Raw genomic sequence first — 19,162 nt, forward strand, 5'->3', positions numbered from 1 at the left:
GCGCCTTGTGCCTAAAGATTTACTTCTTAAAGAATATCCAATGTTCCCTGATTCCTTTGCTTTTCAGGACTGCCTCCCAAGTGACTGTTGCTAAGCATATGCCAACCAAGGAAAAAAATGACATTTCAGATCACAGAAATTCAGAGACCCACGTTATCATGAAATATGAGTCTCTGAGTTATCTGACCTTGCCTGCTGGAAATTGGCAGAATCTCCAAAAAATGAGGAGGGGGAGCAGTTTACTTGACATCAAGAAGGCTTATGCTTTCATCTCTTGTGCATGCCATCTAAAGAGTATTAATGTTCATAAGAAGGTGAAAGTTATAAATCAAGTTTGGTATATAATTATTTTTCTTCATCTGTTATTTGCAAAGTATCCAACTGCCTTGTCTGAGTCTTTCCATTCAGCACCTTCAGGAGACGATCCTGAGTACAAAGGAAATGTAAGCTATTTTTTATGCTTTTCCACGATGTCTCAGAGTATTATCAGAAGCCAAGGACTTCAGGGAAAGATGTCCTAGACAGAGGCACCATGGAGGAGGGGGGAACTGTCTGACTCATACTCCTTTCTAGGCATCTAGAGCACTAAAGAAATCTACATACTAAACCTGAGTAATTTCCAAAGATGCAGCAGTGGCTCTGCCCTCCATGGTTTAAGAAACCCAATCACAGTTACACTCCAATAGACAAGACCACATGCTGCTAAAAGAGTTTATTAAAGACCATACTAACAGTTCTCCCAACAATGGCACGTACAATGATTCAAAACCATGACAAATAGTGTGGAGTTTTGAAGAGCATTATTACAACACACCATGGACAAGAACAAAGCAGATGTGCTGTCTCAGAACTCTACAAGCAGGCCCGTGAAATACAGGAGTCACATCATACAGCTACACAAGTGTCAGAGAAAATAGAAAGGAAAAAAGTCATTCAATATGCAGTCCTTGAATTTATTGACAGTATTACAGTACTTTATGGGCAAGGACTGGCTTGTTCCAGCTGCACTTTCCAGAGCACAAGGGCAGCTGGAAAAGCAAAAATATCCCCAATAAAAACCCTCCAACAAACATGCCTCAGGTGCAATCACCATTCCAGACCTTCCTGCTCACTAATTTTCAGTCAGAAATTCTGACCTCCCTGCAATTACTTTGCTCAGGACAGTGTTTTGTTTTTTTAAGAAAACAAAAGCAGGATGCTTCTTTAAGACAGTGCAAAAATATTTCAATGGTATTGTCAATGGTATTATAAGATTAATGACAATCAGCACGGATCAACCACAGCACGGCCAACAGCATCTCCAAGATCAGAAGCAAACGGACGTGCTGCCCCTTGACCAGCACTCCAGACTGAAGGCTTGCAGAGGGGAGGTGTGTTCCTCTCTCCCAAGCAAGCCATCATTTCTGGGTTCATAGTGAGGAATGGTCTTAGCTACTCCAGGGTAATAAAATGCTACAGAAAGCCTGCAATATTAAATTATCCAATCCTCTGTCAAGCACTAACAAAAGAATATTGAAGTGGAAAAAGCACATAGCAGCCATGTGATTTGTAATGGCTCTAACTCTACGATTCTAACGCCGATCCCTTCCCGACCGTGTTGGTCACGGCAGCCCGAGCGTGCCTTACGGAGCTGAGCAGCTTACAGCACTCCCACGGCCATCAGGGACTCCCAGCAGCACGTGGGGATTTGTATTCTCCGAGACACACCAGCTAATTACAGCTGCAGCCTGCTCCTGGTGCGCTGCCTTTGCAGCTTTTGGCTACGAGATCTCAGGCCCCACCCTGGGTTTGTGGCCCTGGTCTGGCCCGTGCTCACAGCAGCACATCCGTGGAGGTACATTCACTTGGTGTGCATCTTCAGAGCCATCTGCAACCTCTTCTTCTTTCAGCAGATGTTGAGGTGTCTGTATATCACGTTGGCATAATCTGTGTCAGAAGATCCCCAGGCAGCTCCACAGTACGTGAATTCAATGAGAGATAACTGTGCTTTGTCAAACCCCCCCAAATCATCTCCTCCCAATTTCCACACAGTTGTGTTTGCATCGTAGTGTGATTACGCAGAACCTTTTTAATGCCTGCCAAATTCAGAGGATAAAATCACAGTGCTGCATATCAACAAAACCCAGCAATTCCAGCCTCCAATATAAAATAATTTATATACACAAAGCAGAATTTACATGTTAAGTAAGAAGAGATTGTCTCATTCTCTACGGTGTCTTACCCAGCTACTAAAAAATAAATAATTCACATCAGATTGATGGATTTGTTTCCTATACAGCACACGTGCGCTATCGGAGCTGACAAAGACAACATGAAAAAAACCTTTTGCAATTAATAAAAGAATTGTTGAACACTTGCACATATTGGCACAAGGCAGAAGAGGAAAGGGAACAGCTCAGCTCAGGTGCCTTCCTCTGTGGAGCGGGACTCAGATTTCAGCTTCACAAATTCCTTGGCAACTTCATCATTGGTTCTCTGAGACAGAATCCTCAGGATTGTGAGTCCAGTCTCATCCATGTGAATCCTGCGCCCGAGGGGGCACCAGCAAGCACAACTTCCTTTGTCTGCTATGTCTCTGAGCTGCATCACTGCTATCCCCAGAACCCGGTCCTCCCGGGCAAAGCAGTAATCCTTCACACAGACTTGGAGCTCGTAGGCATCGGGGCCATCTTCATTCCCCAGGATGCTGAAAAACACACACAAATTCACTTACAGTGTCTGGACTGCAAAAACAAAGGTGCCAGCACCTGACTGGAGGGCTATGGTAAGTCACAGAAAACTCCTTTCTACAGAAAACCCTGGTCAGAGGGAGAGAACTAAAACCTGCAGCATGTGGGCATTTTTGCTGATGTATAGCAGATAAAGAAAACCTGGTTACTGAAGAAGAAAAAACAAGGAACCCCTTTCAAGCTGCCTTTGCAACTTGTGTGTGTTTGTGTGTGTGTGTTAAACTGTGAAATGAGAGGAGTGGGAAACATTAAAGCCATGCTAACAGATTTTCAACTCAGATGACTTTAAACATTTCTGCTTCTGCTAAGGATGGCTTTATTTCAGAATTACTATTTTAATTAGATGAAGTCTTTGTTAAAGATTCAGGACCTTCCACTAATGTGAAAGCTAATAAAAATAAATCCCCAACCCTTCTGATGTTTCTAAAATTAAAAGAATAAAAGAAAGAAAATCTCTTCACTTAGAGGAAGCCTGCCTTTCCTCAGAGAACAGAACAATTATATGAACACTCCCTTCTCTCCCTTCTCCCCCAGACGTTTTTAGCCTTTTGCTGGTCAGTTCTCCTCATCTCATTTTTGTATGTACAGCTGAGAGAGTTCAAGCCTGCAGCTCCTTCTGTTAAGCCTCCCAAGAAGGCATATGCCCTTGTAGTAATGAAAGAAAATGAAATAAGAAGAGATCAATACTCAATGCTGAGAAACACAGCAATTCTAGCAGTGCAACTTGCTACCAATTCCAAGGGCTGTATCCTTGGAAACGAGTTCCGAAAGCATGTCCCACAGGTCAAGCTGGGATAAAAACGCACATTAAGATTAAGAAATAAATAAAAATGAACTTTTAGCCTCAATTCTACCAATAAAAAATATGAAGTTCATTAAAATGACAGAGCACAGTAAAATGTGTTCATAGGACACACAGAGAGCATTTCAGAAGGTGGTCAAAGGACACTGCTGGTATAGAACAAACCTCTGCGTCCCACCCACAGCAAAAACTTCCATAATCCAGCTTTTCTGCCAAGACATCAAAGACAGGACCAAGCTACTGGTTCATGTACTCTTCTTGGCCCTGTGCAGACTGTCTGGGGACACTGGACAACCCTATCTGTCCCTCTGTATCTGCACTTGCCATGCCAGATCCTCAGGATATTTTTCAGACTTACAAATGAAATGTTTCATTGTATTTTGGAGCCCAGTTGTTGCTCTTTGACTTGGTTGTGAACTTCCTCTTCTTGTCACTCTGGTGGGGCCCAATCATGGTGATTTCAACAAATGGACGGAACATGCCAGACGTCTGCCACTTCAGGTCGTTGGCTGCCACAACTGCAAAAGAGAGCCAATACCTGGTTCACAGCAAATACTCATTTGTATTTTTTGCTCTGGACATCCTTCAGCTCTGCCCTGCTTTCAATTTCTTATTTCTAACTCAAAACAGGACAGTGTCACAACACATATGGGCAGGACTTTTTTGTAATGCAAGGATATGCTTTTTTGATCTAGGTTAAGTTCTATGAAGGGAATTTAATATTTGCATTAGTATGTAACTTCTGCCATACAGATTGTCAAGAAATAAGCCCAGGAAAAAAGGCATTCCTCCAGCTCCGGGCAAGCTGCCCTGTTCCATGCTTACACCACCATTATGTCTGGGATAAGAAAAAAAAAAGGGGCAATTTGGAGGCCAATATTAAAGTCTCTGTTGAAAAGGAAAATGGGACTGCAGGTAAGAAAAACAAAGCCCATGAGCTGCGTGTGGTTTCAGGATCCAGAATTATTAGCTTTTAATTCTCATTCTATCTCAGGTCACTGCAGGGAGCAGACTGAAGCAGAGGAAATAGCTCTGAAAACCAGCTTTTGCACTTCAGTGTAGATTTAACCAGAAGAGAGGCCCGAAGAACTGTTTATATAAATCTTCAGAGGAAATTGAAGTAGTTAAGTATGCTGTATTCAAGTGAAGGAGATGAAGGAGGAAAAGGAACCCTGGGATGAATCACTGCTTTGGTTATTTCCAGAGTGGCTGTTCAGGGACCAGTGTGGCCTTCAGGACTGGGGAGAGGAGCCTCTGGACTCTCAGGGCCTCTGTGATCTCTGGGTGTACACTGAGCAGTTTCGCAAGATCAGCCTGCCCCGCTCTCTGCAGCAGAGACTAAACTGTGGCGCCTGGCGAGAGCCACCATCTGATTTTTGTTTACTTGCATACATCCCTGCCAATAAACAACCGGGCTGTGCACTGCCATGTCACCGGCTGGACAAGCTCACTTGCTGTTTCGCTACACGTCCCTGATGTGAAACAGAGAAAACAATTCTGGCCTGAGATCCCGTGAGCTAACACAGAAATATCCTGACTGCCAGCTGCAGATTCGCCCTGTGCAGCCCGAGCAGCAGCACATCTTGGCCATACCTTTCACCGTGACCTTGTGCTCCCCAGTTCCTGGGTGGGTGTACAGGTCGATCTGGATGGACACTTCTCCCACGGGATCATCCACACCGGAGCCTGTTGGGAGGAAATGGACACCCCCCCATGCACACATGGATTACTGGTCATTGGCACAGGTCTTTACAGCCTCAGGAAGACAATGTGGTGTTTTCACAGCACACCTCCCAGAGCCAGCTTTTCAGTCAGCACCGAGAATGTCACAGTAGTGCAAGATAACATCAGGCTCGCATGCCCAACACACATAAACACCAACACTTCTTCCACTCCACCAAAGATTGCATCCTATTGAGAACAGGAGTGAAGGCTTTTATAGAATTTAAAAGACCTCAACAGCGGACCTTCACAGGGAGCAAGGATTTTTCAGAGGTTCCTGCCAAGCTACTGTGTATACATGCAGGCATTCCAGTGGTGGGCATTGGCATTCCTGTCTGCTCAGGGAAGAAGGGAGGACAAAAAAATTCAACAATAAAAGAAAAAGGAGGAGAGGACATCACACAACAGAGAAAATATAGGGAAAATATATATATATAGGTATTAGTGATTTGCACAGAGCCACAGTGCAGTCTCACCCTACAAGAACCTTCCTGCATGTTGTACATCACATAAAAGTTGTCATCCTGACTGTTTATCTGTTTCCCTCTGGAAGATGATGAGAATCCCTTCTTTGTTTTGCATCAAAAATGATGAGAGAGAAGCACTCACAATTTGCATACTTATTTCTCTTTATCAATTAGCCAGGGAGAAAACAAGAGGTAGTTGCAGAGGGAAAAGATAACATGTTCATAAAAGAGGGAGATCTCATGAACATTACAACTCGTATATGATTTTTTCCAACTTTTTAACTTTTAATCACAATTATCATCATGTAATATGTGGAAATGACATTCTTCTGGGTAATAAAGGTAAGATGTCATGTAAATTACAGAAAATGACTGCTTTGCAAAATAAAAATCAAGTCTTGATAAGAGAGTGAGATTTTTCTGACTTTCTCTTTGATAGCTGCCTGACCTCAGTTTGACAATTAGCAATGCTGTTGTAATTAAGATATCTAGAGGGTAATTGAGTACCTATGAATAGCAGTTATTTTGTCAAATTTGAGGGTAAGATACATTACTAAGTGAAAAACTGGTCTGTTTGAAATTCTAGATAAGGAGATTGAAGGATATCATTACACAAACATTTTGATTAGACTGATCTAACATGTCAACTTTCACAAGAATGGTCTGCAGCAGCAAAAACACTCATTTAAAAACCAAGAGGTTGAGTGCCAACCAGTGCAATTCTCTGAGGAAAATTACATGCCACAGAACTGTAGGCAGTGAAAGTCACATTAATATACCAGTAAAAGCATCTAAGCAACCAAAAGAGAACCTCAAATTATTACCTCAGGGTTCTCATTCTTGACCTGAGCACATTAAATAATCTTTAGGGTTCAACAAATATGGTCTTGAACATACTGTTTCCTCCCTGCTTAGAAGGGCAATGTTGCCTTTTTTCTGTATATAAGCACAGAACTTTAAAATTGGTGGGCTTAATTATTGACCTGATCCATCTGCTGGTGTGGGTCTGTCATTGTTGGCATTTTCCACAGGAAGAGGCAGAATTACCAACAGAATGTAATCGCCATATCCACAGAAACATCAGCCACCAAACATTCAGGTCTTTATTGATCTTTAGTGTAACTAGTAGGTTATAAAGGAGATGGTGATGCCCCAGAAGAATAAGAGCAGAATCATCTCACTACCTTTGAAGAAGACAAAACTCATATTACAGTTTTTTTCCTACCTTCATTCTTGTCTTTTCATATAAAAATCTTGTTCTATGAACTGAAATTTTCAAAGACAAAAAACTACTCTGAAGATGGCCAACAAAAATATTCTGAGCATGTGTAACTGTGCACATACACACACTTGTACGTTTAGTGACCAGCACATTTAATTCTTGACATGAAAGCCTCACTGGTATTGCAATGCTGAAAGGTGAAACTGCAGAACTGAGCTCGTGCAAAGGGTTATAGATGTGTTTCACCTGAGGTAATAAAAAGACTTTGGACAGCAAAAAATAAATTAAGAGATAAAACACTGCAAGACTTAATAAAGGTAGGGGTCTCCTGGGCATCCAGACCTTTAGATAACCCCCCTTCAAGCCAGATGGTTCAAGCTTGGCCATAACCTTGAGTGCATATCCAACATTCCCATGGATTACAGTAGCCCTTCTCAGCAGACCACACGCATGCAAGCCCAGGACTTGAAACACACACCCCATGGTAAAGGGAGGGGGAACAAGTCTGCAGCATCTCCCAAAAACCAGTCCATTTTCAAGACAGCTTTCACATCCCATGAATAAATCTCAAACATGGGAACAGGTTCTCAGGCAAGGTACAGACTTCTAAACCACACAACCTGCGGCTCAGTCTGCGGGATGCAAGCATTCAGTGGAAGTTCATTTCTACAAGGGAACTACAGGGAACAGGACTCTGGAAAAGGTTTCTGAGCATGGGCAAGATGATTTGAAAAGCAAGGCAGTTGGGTAATGTTGTTATGGTAACAACATTAATCTTGAACATACCCTTATCAGGAAGAATGTCCTCATTAGCGGTAAACCTTATACCTTTCCCATCATGCACTGAGACATGAATTCAAAAGGCAAGAAAGAAAGCAGGATAAAGAGAGAAGAGTATGAATTACAACACAATTAGCAATGTCACTTAAACACAAGGCAAATACTCTAGCTCTTAACAGACAAAATATCCTCCTAGATCTTCTGTACCAGGATTTGGAGAGCAAGGCTGTCTGCAAGTAAGGCATAGTCTGGGTTAAAACAGAACAGAATTTGTGCTGGCGTAACTAAACTGCAGCCCAGACCCAATCTGCAGAGCAAACATTTAGCAGCATAGTGCCACAGAAGCCTACTCAGTAATGAAATGAAAGCAGTAGGTACCTCACAAACCGGAAGGTGCAACCACTGAGCAGGGAATTAAGAGAAGCAAACAGCATTTTTAAATGATACTGCATGAAGCCATGTGCTTCCAGGAGATTGTGGCACTTATGCAAAGGGAAACCTCAGTCACAGAGCTCTGGTAAGCAAATGTGAGCTGTAAATAATAGTGCTGTCCCTTCTGTCCCTTCAACCTGTGTGCAGATCTTCAAACCCATCTACCAGCCATGGTTAATGAGAAGAGTAAGCAATTAATATCCTTCTTTAGCCCAAATGGGAGGGAGGGAGTCACAGAATCACAGAATATGCAGAATTGGAAGTGACCCACAAGGGTCACTGAGTCCAGCTCCTGGCCCTGCACAGGACCATCCAAAGAGTGACACCTTCTATTTGAGAGCATTGTCCAAACATTTCTTGAACTCAGACAGGCTTGGTGCTCTGACCACTTCCCTGGGGAGCCTGTGCCAGTGCCCAGCCACCCTCTGGGGAAGAACCTTTCCCTGATATCCAACCTAAATCTCTCCTGACACAACTTCAGGCTGTTCCCTCAGGTCCTGTCATTGGTCAGCACAGGGAAGAGATCAGTCATGCCTTTCTCAGAGATAACTCAGCACTGATTCTGCAGATATTAGGTGGCATAGTGAAAATCTTTTATTCCCCAAACAGGGTCCAAAATTCTCAAGCCTACTAATGTACAAGATACTGATTTGGACCAGTGGCCAGCTGCCCAGTACTTGGTCCCTACAGTGGCTTAGAATTAGTCACAAAAACTGTCATCAGTCAGCTTTGAGATCTAATTCATGACCTCGTAATATGTGTATATGATGCCCTAAAGCCAGAGCTTCATTCTTTCTAAGCTTCTTAAAAAATACATAAATACCCATGCACCCACTTCTGTGGCAGCCTTGTATATTCCTGCTTCTGAGAGGTAACGATAATGTTCCATTATCTTTGTGTTTCTGCTAAATACTTGCCCTCAGTGAAGTTTTACAGTCAAATCATGCATTGCATGAAGCCACTTTCTCATATCATCTTTGAATTGTCACTTTTGTGTCTTCAGTGGAGCACTTTTCTTTCTCTAATTTTAAGTACTCCAGACTGCAGTATGGACTGCAAGACATCAGTGCTGCGCACTTTCTTATACCGTAGCTCAGCATTTATTTAACAATTTAACAGTAATTTAACAGTATCCACATAAAAAACTAGCTTGGATATATAATGGGAAATATGTGCACAGAACAGCAAAGATTGTAAGTGCGCACTCAAGTTCCCCATTAAAACGTGGTTTGTGTAAGTGATGGCAACAGCCAGGTTCTGGAGTCCCTAGTGGATGTAGCAGTCTTTGACCTGTCTGGCCACTGGATGTCATCATTGCTCTGCTGGGACACAGCTACAGGACCATTCTCTCAAAGGTACGGATTTTTAATTTAATTTCACTGGTTTAATGCAGTCTGTTTGAACATAAGGAAGACTAGACTGTGCTGCTGTAGGCAGAGATCACAGAACCACAGAGCCATCAACGCTAGAAGAGACCTGCATGGTCATCTAGTCCAACTGTTAATCCAGCATCACCAAAATCATCCCTAAACTATGTCCCCAAATTCCACATTCAGACACCTCTTGTACACTTCTAGAGATTGTACACTTCTCCAACACCTCCCTGGAAAACTTATTCCAATGTCTAGCCGCCTTTTCAATGAAAAAATAAATTCTAATATCTAACCCGAACCTCCCCTAGCACAACTTCAGGCCATTTCGTCTCATCCTTTCACCTAAGACATGGCAAAAAAGACCAAACTGCACCTCACAATCTCCTTCCAGGTAGTTTCAGGTCCCCTCTGAGCCTCCTCTTGATGACTCAATATACCAAAACTAAACTAAACTTTCCTCTTTAGAAACAAACCCTGTTTTGCTCACAGAATCTCTGAACTATCTACACTTCTAAGGGAATGTCAGTATCAAGCAGCCTCATTTGCACACAAGGGAATGTATGTGAGCTTTCCCCTTGATGCTGGGACTTAGTATGATGACCTGTTGGCAGAGTTAGTACAGTGTGTGGGGTTGCCAGCTCTCTTAGGCTTGGAATGATTGAATAAAAAAGGATCCCATGCAAAAGATTGCAGAAGGACGTGCCAGGGAGCTGTATGACTTTGCTGCTGGGATGAAGTAGCTTAATGCAAGGCTTTTAATTAAACAGCCTGAAAACACAAAAATACCAGTTTTTGTTTAGACCCAACCCTTTGCAGCATGTGTTTCCTCTTACTGAGAATAGTGACATTCACAGTCAGCCAGTGATGGTCCTTGACTAGAGATCAGATTATTCTGTACAATAATATGGAGATGTTCGCATGAAAGCAACAAAATTAACTGTTTACCCCTCCACATTCAATGAAACAGCACCACCGAGCCATAAGCCTTCTCAGAGAGTCACCAAACAGTTTGGTGACCCATCCCAGCAGCTTATTAATATGTTGTGTGGCAATCTGTAATCACCTAGCTCCCACATACCCTGTACTGGCTGCAGACAAAACAGTGCATTTGCTGCTCACCTCAGAGACTTCTCCCTTTACAGGCAGCCTGTAGCTCTGTGAGTCATCACGTTGCTGTCACTCAGCCTTAGTCAGGGCCACACGGGCTGTGCCACACACACAGCTGGCCTGTGACACAGGCACTGACAGGTTTCTGCAGTGGTGTCTTGCTGAAATGGTGCCTCACACCACCGCACAAGCCTCAGTGCAGTAACTTCTAATTTCGCTTAAGCCACCCACCCACATTAATTCATGAAACGTGACTGTTAAGTGAGGACTGCAGAGAAAAAAAGACCACAAACACCCCAGGCCTTATGTTTCACATATTTCTGCTCTCCCCAAATGTAGTCATGGAGTGGCAAATAACCCCCTTTTCCTCTTTTCCAGTTTCACAAGCTCCGAACTGTCACACTTTCAGAAATGCTACTGCCAGAAGCACTCTTACAAACTGGCAGTACAAGGGAGAGAAATCATGAGCAGAGGCAAGAGCTCCACTGAACCCTGCCAACATAAAAGAGTCTTACCCTGAGCTGTCTGAGACTGGACAAATGTTTTGATGAGAGTGTCCGTGGTCTGAGTGTAGAGGGAGAGAGCATATCGAAGTGACTGTAGGTCTGGACTCTTCTCCAAGAAGGTTTTCTTCAGACCATTCCCACCAGCATGGAAATATTGCTAAGAGCAAAAAGAAATGGGAAAGGTACAGAGCAAGAATTGCAACCAGCAACCAACATGTATGAGCAGGTGTGCATACGGATAGGAAACAGCTGGAAAAATTCACAAAACAGCTTCTATACTGGAAACCTAGCCCTCAGACCAGCTGATACCAACTGCTCATGGCATTCCTCTTCCAAAGCACTTAAATATGAATATGCTGACTCCCAGCATGCCAGTCCTCTGAACTTCTTCAGGTGTACACATACATGGCAGTATTCACTTAGAGCCTTTATCACTGCGACAGCAGGGACAAACTCCTGCCATCTCATAAACCAGAACCGGCACTGTCCTCCCAAAGAGGACTTGGGGATGGAGTTGGGAAGAGCAGAAACAGAAATGGAATCACTTACTTTGATTGTATCCAGTGCCAGGTCCAGAACAGCACACTGCTTTGGAGTGAGGCTCCTGGTTTCTTCCCTCACCATATGATCCTGCAAACAAACATTGTATTTGACATGAGCGTGCTGTCAGAGGCTAAAGGAGTCCCCAGCACCACCACTTTCTCCAGATTCAAGCTGTATCTGTGTGGTGGCAGCATTAATTCAGCTGTTCAAGGAATGCTTAATGGAGTCTCTCAGAGTTGTTTATTACAGCTTAACTTGGAAATAAACTAATTTTCTCTCTTTCTTGCAGGCACAGAAGACATAAATAAGGAAAGAACTGGACAAAGGTAAGCAGCAATTTAAAATCACAGTTTGTCTCTCAAGAAAATCCAAACAGAAGCCTGCCTGACACCACTGTCATTCTAGAAAAGCCACAACAAAACTCTCCAAATACCATCTATATCAAGGAATTCTCAGAACTAGGCATTAGTGAAAGTTGTTATATCTCTGTTGGTTGTGGATTTTTTAAACTCTTCCAACTACAGAGGTCACTAAGTCATTCCATCATTTGTGAAAAAAAAAAAAGAAAAACAAAAGAAAATAGATTTGCTAAAAGAAGACATTGTTCCCATTAAGACCCACCAACTTTAACAGCAAAAAGCCAGTAATCATTTGGGAAAGAATTCTCTTTTCTGCAGTGGAAGCACATGCTAGAGTCCTGGCTGACTACAAGGATGTGCCATCCTTTGGCATTTCACTAAGCTCTTTCTCTGATGCTTAGTCTAGATGTCAGGGGAAAACAGTGTATTTTAGGAAGCCAAAGCTTTGCACAAACCCATATTCTAACTGAGTAGCTGGAAGGTCAGGCCAGCTGACTTCAGGTTGGGCCCTAAAGCATTCATAAAAAAGATGTAAGCCAATCAAGCAAAGGCTTTATCCCTACTTTAAGCATGTCATAGGCCCCCTAGACACTTTCCAGGAGATACATCTGCTAGATTGCCTCTGTGTAAAGCACACCTAGTCTGTGGCATCATGTGTGGGTTTCACAGGGACAAACCTGCTGGCTATCTTGCAGCTTGCTGATTCCTCACACAGCCTGATGCTGTCCCCATTCATTATCCACTGCAATCCATCTCCTGCCTGATGGAGACAGGGCTCTCTGCAGTCTAGGGGCAGCCATAAGGCATTTGCCACACTTCTCACAGACATCTAGCTATCAACTTTACACAGTAAAGCCTTGAACTGCACTGAAGATGCCTCTCAAGTTGTCAGTTTCTCAGACAAGTTCACACCCTGCTTTCTTGAGTAGCAGAGATGTGCCTCAATGTGCCTCTTTCTCCACACAGGATGTCCCTGGTCTGGGGACTGTGTACAGGGGCACAGTACTTGGTGAGCTGCAGTGTGCCTTCTGCTGTGATATGCTGTCCTGAGGGGAGCAATAACTCTCCTCCTTTTTCTTCCTGAGCTGGGGGTAATTCAATTGAAGATGATGTGGCTTCACACTTCAGTACACAGAGACTTTAGTGCACAGAGGGTAAAGTGTTCTTTTCTCTGTCTCACAGTCAGATTAAGCACAAAATCAGACAGAGCCCAAGGCCACATTCATGGGAAAGGCCAGTTTAGTCAGGGTAGCTGTGTTCCCAAGGCAGAGCTACTTTCACATCCGCTAAAATGACTTCCTAGGCCTGCCTGCCAGATTGTCCCAACTGCCACAGAAAGCAGGTGGTCAGCACTTTTCTCTCAAACACCTACAGAGCTCATTCAGCCCCACGGAGAGGCCACTCTGCCCGTGCCCATGCTGTCAATGCACAGCAACACATCACTGCTTTCTCTGAGTTTTCCAGTGTCATTTCCTTCAACACATTATGTAAAAATAATCCAGAGACTGGACTGGTAATACTAGCACCTACTCAGAGAGGAGCCCACGACTGTCATTCCTGTGCATACCTGCCCTCTGCAAATCCCACACTGTTCCTATAAAGAACTGTGCACAGTGCTACCTTGCACTTCCCAGATTGCCAGCCAGAAGCAAGAAACAAATATTTACATCAAATAATTATGCAAGTTCAAGCAGAAGAAGTAAAAAAACAAACAAAACAACCCCAAACAACCCAACAACTTTTCGTGATCTCTCAGCCTCATCCTTGTACTCTCCACAGGTATTTTCAGAAGAAACTCTGTGGTCAGAGCCTGGCTGTTTACCCTGGGGACAGCACAAGGGAGAGGAGGTAGCTGCTCCCTGCTCCAGTTGCTGGCTATTAAGTAAACTGAGCAGAAAGAGTTTGATAATAAGTGGGAGGCAGATATGTGGCACCAAGGAGTCAGGTTTATGATTGGCTTTCTGAGCATTTTAAAATACACTGTGAAATTGATTTGTCATCAGGACGAGAGCCTGTGCTTGTCAGGTCTGTCAGCCTCAGTTTTCAGCTGAGTTATCTGATTCACTAGGGCTCTGTTCTCCCTGTCCTATTTAAGACCAATAAGGCTTATAATCCATCCCATAATTTTCCCAGGCTTTTAGTGGAACTGAAAATGCAGAGGAGGGGGGGGTCTGAAGAACCATGCCTTCCCTGTTAGCTTGTATGTGCCTGCAAAAACAAAAGGACAAAAAATAGAATATCCACAATTCTTACACAGACTCCAACAATTTTTACTCTTCTAACACTCCTATTCTACTGGAAATTTTTGGACACAATGTCATTTCCCTTATGGTCTCCAAAATTCAGGTGCTTTCACACTGGAGCACAACTGTCTTGCCACATATAAAATCCTGTGTACCTATACTGCTGCAGTTCTATATGCAGATATGCAAATAAAGGTTTGAACACACATCAGGGCTTGCCTGATTTGCATGATTACGTGCATTTCTAAAAATGCAGCCCAGAGTCACCAAAGTTAAGCTTTACAGTAACTGAAGACAAGCCGCTGCTGGGGGACAGCCTTCACCCAGCCAGTGCAGATGGAAATCAGCAAAGCTTCCTACCCATTCCTGGCAAAAGGTGCCCTGTACACTCTTCGAAATTCCAGTAATGAGAAAATGTGGAACAAGTAAAAGATAACAGTGAATTTCAGTGGCCACGCCCAAGAATGCAAGCAAACCACAGGAATTCACAGACTGTCCTTGCGACCTGGGAGAAGAAACAGCAAATTCAGAGCTCTGCCTTCAGACACCGGTAGTACATGTGAAAGGCAGGGATGGCTTCCTTTTCATCATGTGGAGACATGATGAGTCCCTGCTGATGCTTTTGCAAAAGAAAGGGGAAACTCAGGAAACAGGAGTCACATTTGGATGCTGTAGTTCAGCTGCCACTCTCTCAGGCTGGCTACAAAGCTCCTTTCTCCCCATTTTTCCCATGGAAGCAACAGACATCATTGCAAGTGCAGGAATCAGGGAAGGAAACGCAATCCTCATGAGACACCATGTCACCAGGGATGACAGCCTGACTGTGGGAGTGCATAAGGCCATCACTCAGCACAAGTAACACCTATTCCCTGGGGAGACACACTTGGAGGCTTATGCTAGGTGACTATTAACTGCTATGTACCAGCCTCAAAATGTAGCTGGAGAACAGGTGCACATCTAATGACATACCTGCATGTCCTGATCACTTGCTAGGACTGCTAATAAGCACTGCCTTAAATGAGCAGTGTACTGGCCACATAAACGTGTATGGAAAATGTATCTGCTGGGCAGGGGACACAGGTGTATGAAGACAGCTGTATTAGTGTGCAAGACAAAACCAGAAAACTACAGGAAGGGACAAATGCCTTTTGAAACTGCAATAATCACTTAGGAGAATATCCTTTGCACTGGGAAGATTTCCTTGGTCATGCTCTGACACAGAGTTCAGGTTCAGCTCCATCTCCCTCGCAGCAGCCTGTGCACTGTGACACTTAAGATTTAGACCTCCTCCTCTTGCACAATACCAGTCTTGTAGCACCAGTGCAACCACAGCAGAGAGCAATCTGAGTGCTGTGAGGCATCACTATTTTCATACCATTCCTGTCGTGATCACTGAATTAGTGCTTGATTCGCTTATGATGAGGTGGCGTGCACTTCATAATGCTCATGTCATGCACTGTCACGTCATGCACTGTCAAAACACATCAACAGACCCTTCATGCTAAATGCCAGCTTGCCTGTGAAGGGAGCCCACGCAGAAGGAATTTACAGACACAGGCTCTCTTCCATAAGCAACAGTTATTTTTTTAACAGTCCATGTAATTCACCCACAGCTAACGCAAGTGTCTTTCCAAGCATTAGGGACTCCCTTTTATAAATGGGGATACGGAGGAGCTGGCCAGATATTCAGAAATTTCCTTCTTTTCACTTTAAATCAATGTACCAGACTTAGCACCATGTATACAGAAGAGAAAAACTACTTTGATGATTAAACACACAGTAAGATTTAATGTTAAGCACTATGCTAATGTTAGCAGAATGCATTTAAAAGCACATTTAATGCATTTAAAGGCATTTCTCTATAACTGCATTCAGCGACGAACCACTGGAAGCACAGGGCATGCTATGTACTACCACACTTCCATGCTTACACACAGGGACATTAACACAAGCCATGCAGGACAATACCTTCAACTTTGACAAGTGTCCCAGTTCCTTAGCAGCACTGAAAATCAACTGTGTGCCCTACGGTTGCAGAAGTTAGAAAAGAAAGGAGGGGGGAAAATAAGGTTATAAACAAGCTTCACATATTTTCCTTTGAGCAAGTCAAGTCAGTTCACAGCCACTTCACATAACCACCCCAAGGCCAGGCACAACAACCGGACTCTCCTTGCCAGTTTATTACCTAGCACAAACCCTGGCATTTCTGTGGATACCACAAAAGCTATTTCAGAGCACAATGTCTTGCTAACCAGATCACTCTTGCTTACAGCAACCACTCATTTATACAGGATGAACCTTCAAATGAACTGCACAGGGTTGGAGTGAAGGCCATCTCCAAACACTCCTCTAGATTTCACATCTAAATACACACAAAGACTGCAAAAACTGGCCACAGCAAAAGATCACACAACCCCAAGATGATGAGAATCTGTCCATAGAGGTAGGGCCCAGTCATCATGGTGGGGGTAAGCACAGATCAGATCATAAACAAAACTGGACCTCAGCTGTTCAGGGGTGAGAGATTGAGAAAGTCTTGTGAATACTACAGCATCACCTTCAAATGTTCTAGAGCTTGGCCAATGGCTCTTCTTCCCTCACTGTGCCTTACTAAAGCTGTATAACCAAAGAAGAAACATATGAGAAGATGAACCCCAGTGAAAGGAAATCTTGCTTCAAGGCACTTCACCAGTCTCACTGTAAAAAAATCTCTTCCTTTTACCTAGCCTAAATCTACCCTCTCCTGGTTTAAAAGCTATATGATACCTATGTACCAACTGGTTATTTAGGCATTTGGAAAATAAATTTTAACACATTAAATGTGTTTCAGCTAGGTCAGGTTGCTCAGAGCCCCATCTAACCTGGGATGGTGCATGTTGTATAAGGACTGTTGGTTTCACAAACAAAAGGTCTTCAGTAAATTAAATTCTCCTTCCCTCTCCACTACTATCCTTTCTTATCTTAACAGTCTTCAACACTCCCACTTAACCTTAACAACAGCCTTGACCACACCCCACCCCAAAATACCTCAAACTGTAATGAAGCAAGATGCAAACCCAGAATTATTATAGTATATTGCTCTTTGCCCCTGCCAACATCATTCAGCTTTCCTTTGCTGCCTTCCTGGGTATTTGCTCATTGCTCTTTAGGTCAGTACTCTGTGGAACAAGAACTATCTCACACAGGGATTTGCAGAGAAGACCTTGGGAACTGGCTACTACTCCAAAGATCACTGCTGAAATAATTTTTTAAAAAAGGATTAAAATGAACATCAGCCCCTCTAAAAGTTTGCTCTCAGCAAAAAGTCTAGATACCTGTTGCCTCGGATACCAGAAGAAAAACAGGCAGCTTATAGATGTAACACTGGAAAACTCGAGACTTGCTCTAGGGCAACTGGACACCCTCTGCTAATCACAAGAGCAGCCCATAACTGAATTTTTAAGGTGAGGAAAGGCTTCTTCTTTAGTTTTTCCAGCTTTGGAAATTTCTTCAAGCTGAAAGACTCTGTGACCTGAAACCAGAGATCACCTCTTGATTTGCTCTACTTGTAACCACCAGCTAACCCTCACTGTTCCTCAGCCTTTTATGTTTGTTGAATACAAACTGACACAGAATGAACATTATTGATTTTCTAGCTAAACAGAAGCTCTTGATAAATGATTAAGTTCACAACTTCTGGCAGGGGTGGAGGGGAAAGTGCAGGCAAGCACAATGAATCTACAAAGGAAAGCTCCTGAAATGAGAAGAGCAGCTTGTCTTCTGTCAGTATCCAATCGGTAATGTTGAAGAGAACAGCTCTCTAATCTGAAAGAGCACAAATTTCCATGTTTTTCCAGCAAGGAAGGTTGAACATGACTGCACACCAGCAGCAACAGAGATATTTCATGGTGGGCCATGCCAAATAACCGACCTGAATACAGGGTTTCACCAGCCTCTTCTACCCAACAGATGCCCCTGCTGCTCTGTACGATTTGCCATGAAAATGTTGACTTATAGGGTCTTAAAATTTAAGGGTTTTGAGTCCATTGACCATGCAGGAAACAAAAACGAAAACATTTTTGTATCTGGAATTTTGAAAAAGGGAGTAGTCTCAAAACACAGTAACATCAACCTTTCTTAATTCAATATTTTCAGCATTCACTGGACACTTTTTTTAATATACATTTGAGCAACAACATTAACCAGCTCAGGCACGTAGTCTTCCTGCCTCAAGCTTCTAAGGAGGGCAGGTCAGTAACACTGAGCAATAGCCAGTGACTGGACACGCTTTGTGGAACAAAGCTCCTCAGATAACTCCCAGCTCTTGCACACCAAGAAAATCCTTGTCAATCAGTGGCAATCTCTGTCAATGCATCTGCAAGGAGAAATTATTTTGCTGTTACACTGAGTTTGTCATCAGGGCTGGCAACATCTAATGAAAATCTGGACAACTCCTTCCTCTGCCAAATGGCATTCTTGTAAACAAGATGCCATACTCCTCAGAGAAGTTATTTATGACGGAAAACATACCACAAAGCTCTACAGACAGCATTTATTCCAGTTGTGCCAGAGAGTGAGAACAACTGAACTTAAATTATCAGGTAGCTTTGAGAAAAGCTGCCCACAATGGAATTGATTAAAATGTCAAGGATAGAATATGAGGACAAATTAAATCCTTATCATGAATCATGCCTAGCTCTGCAGCAAACATAGCTGGAAAGGGAATGGGCTGGTTTTCCTCGCTCTTCCATGATGTTAGCTGTACTTTCCTGAACTCTTCAGAAACAATAAACACACCTACAGTCCACAACACAGAGATTTTAAATTCTGTGTTAAGGGTCTGATGCTTTTTTCTCCCTTCAGTGAAAGCATGCAGAGAATGATCATCAGCTGACTCA

General features: G+C 43.2%; 1 protein-coding gene across 10 annotated transcripts in view; it reads right to left on the bottom strand.

Annotated features, from left to right (window-relative positions):
- Positions 1-614: 614 nt before the first annotated feature.
- The window catches only part of UNC13B (unc-13 homolog B), a 207,969-nt gene continuing 189,421 nt past the window's right edge, over positions 615-19,162 (bottom strand). For 4 of the 10 annotated variants that reach the window (XM_030969551.1, XM_030969546.1, XM_030969545.1 and 1 more), the window contains 7 exons: positions 16,254-16,310; positions 11,690-11,770; positions 11,150-11,297; positions 7,729-7,785; positions 5,125-5,217; positions 3,890-4,049; positions 2,401-2,686 (listed from right to left, as the gene is read on the bottom strand). In XM_030969551.1, the coding sequence (XP_030825411.1) occupies positions 2,401-2,686; positions 3,890-4,049; positions 5,125-5,217; positions 7,729-7,785; positions 11,150-11,297; positions 11,690-11,770; positions 16,254-16,310 (882 nt within the window). Of the gene's footprint in view, positions 2,687-3,889; positions 4,050-5,124; positions 5,218-7,728; positions 7,786-11,149; positions 11,298-11,689; positions 11,771-16,253; positions 16,311-19,162 lie in introns of all 10 variants that reach the window. The other 6 variants (XM_030969550.1, XM_030969549.1, XM_030969547.1 and 3 more) reach the window with 4 other exon arrangements.

Source organism: Camarhynchus parvulus, chromosome Z (assembly GCF_901933205.1).
Source record: "Camarhynchus parvulus chromosome Z, STF_HiC, whole genome shotgun sequence".
NCBI lineage: Eukaryota > Metazoa > Chordata > Aves > Passeriformes > Thraupidae > Camarhynchus > Camarhynchus parvulus.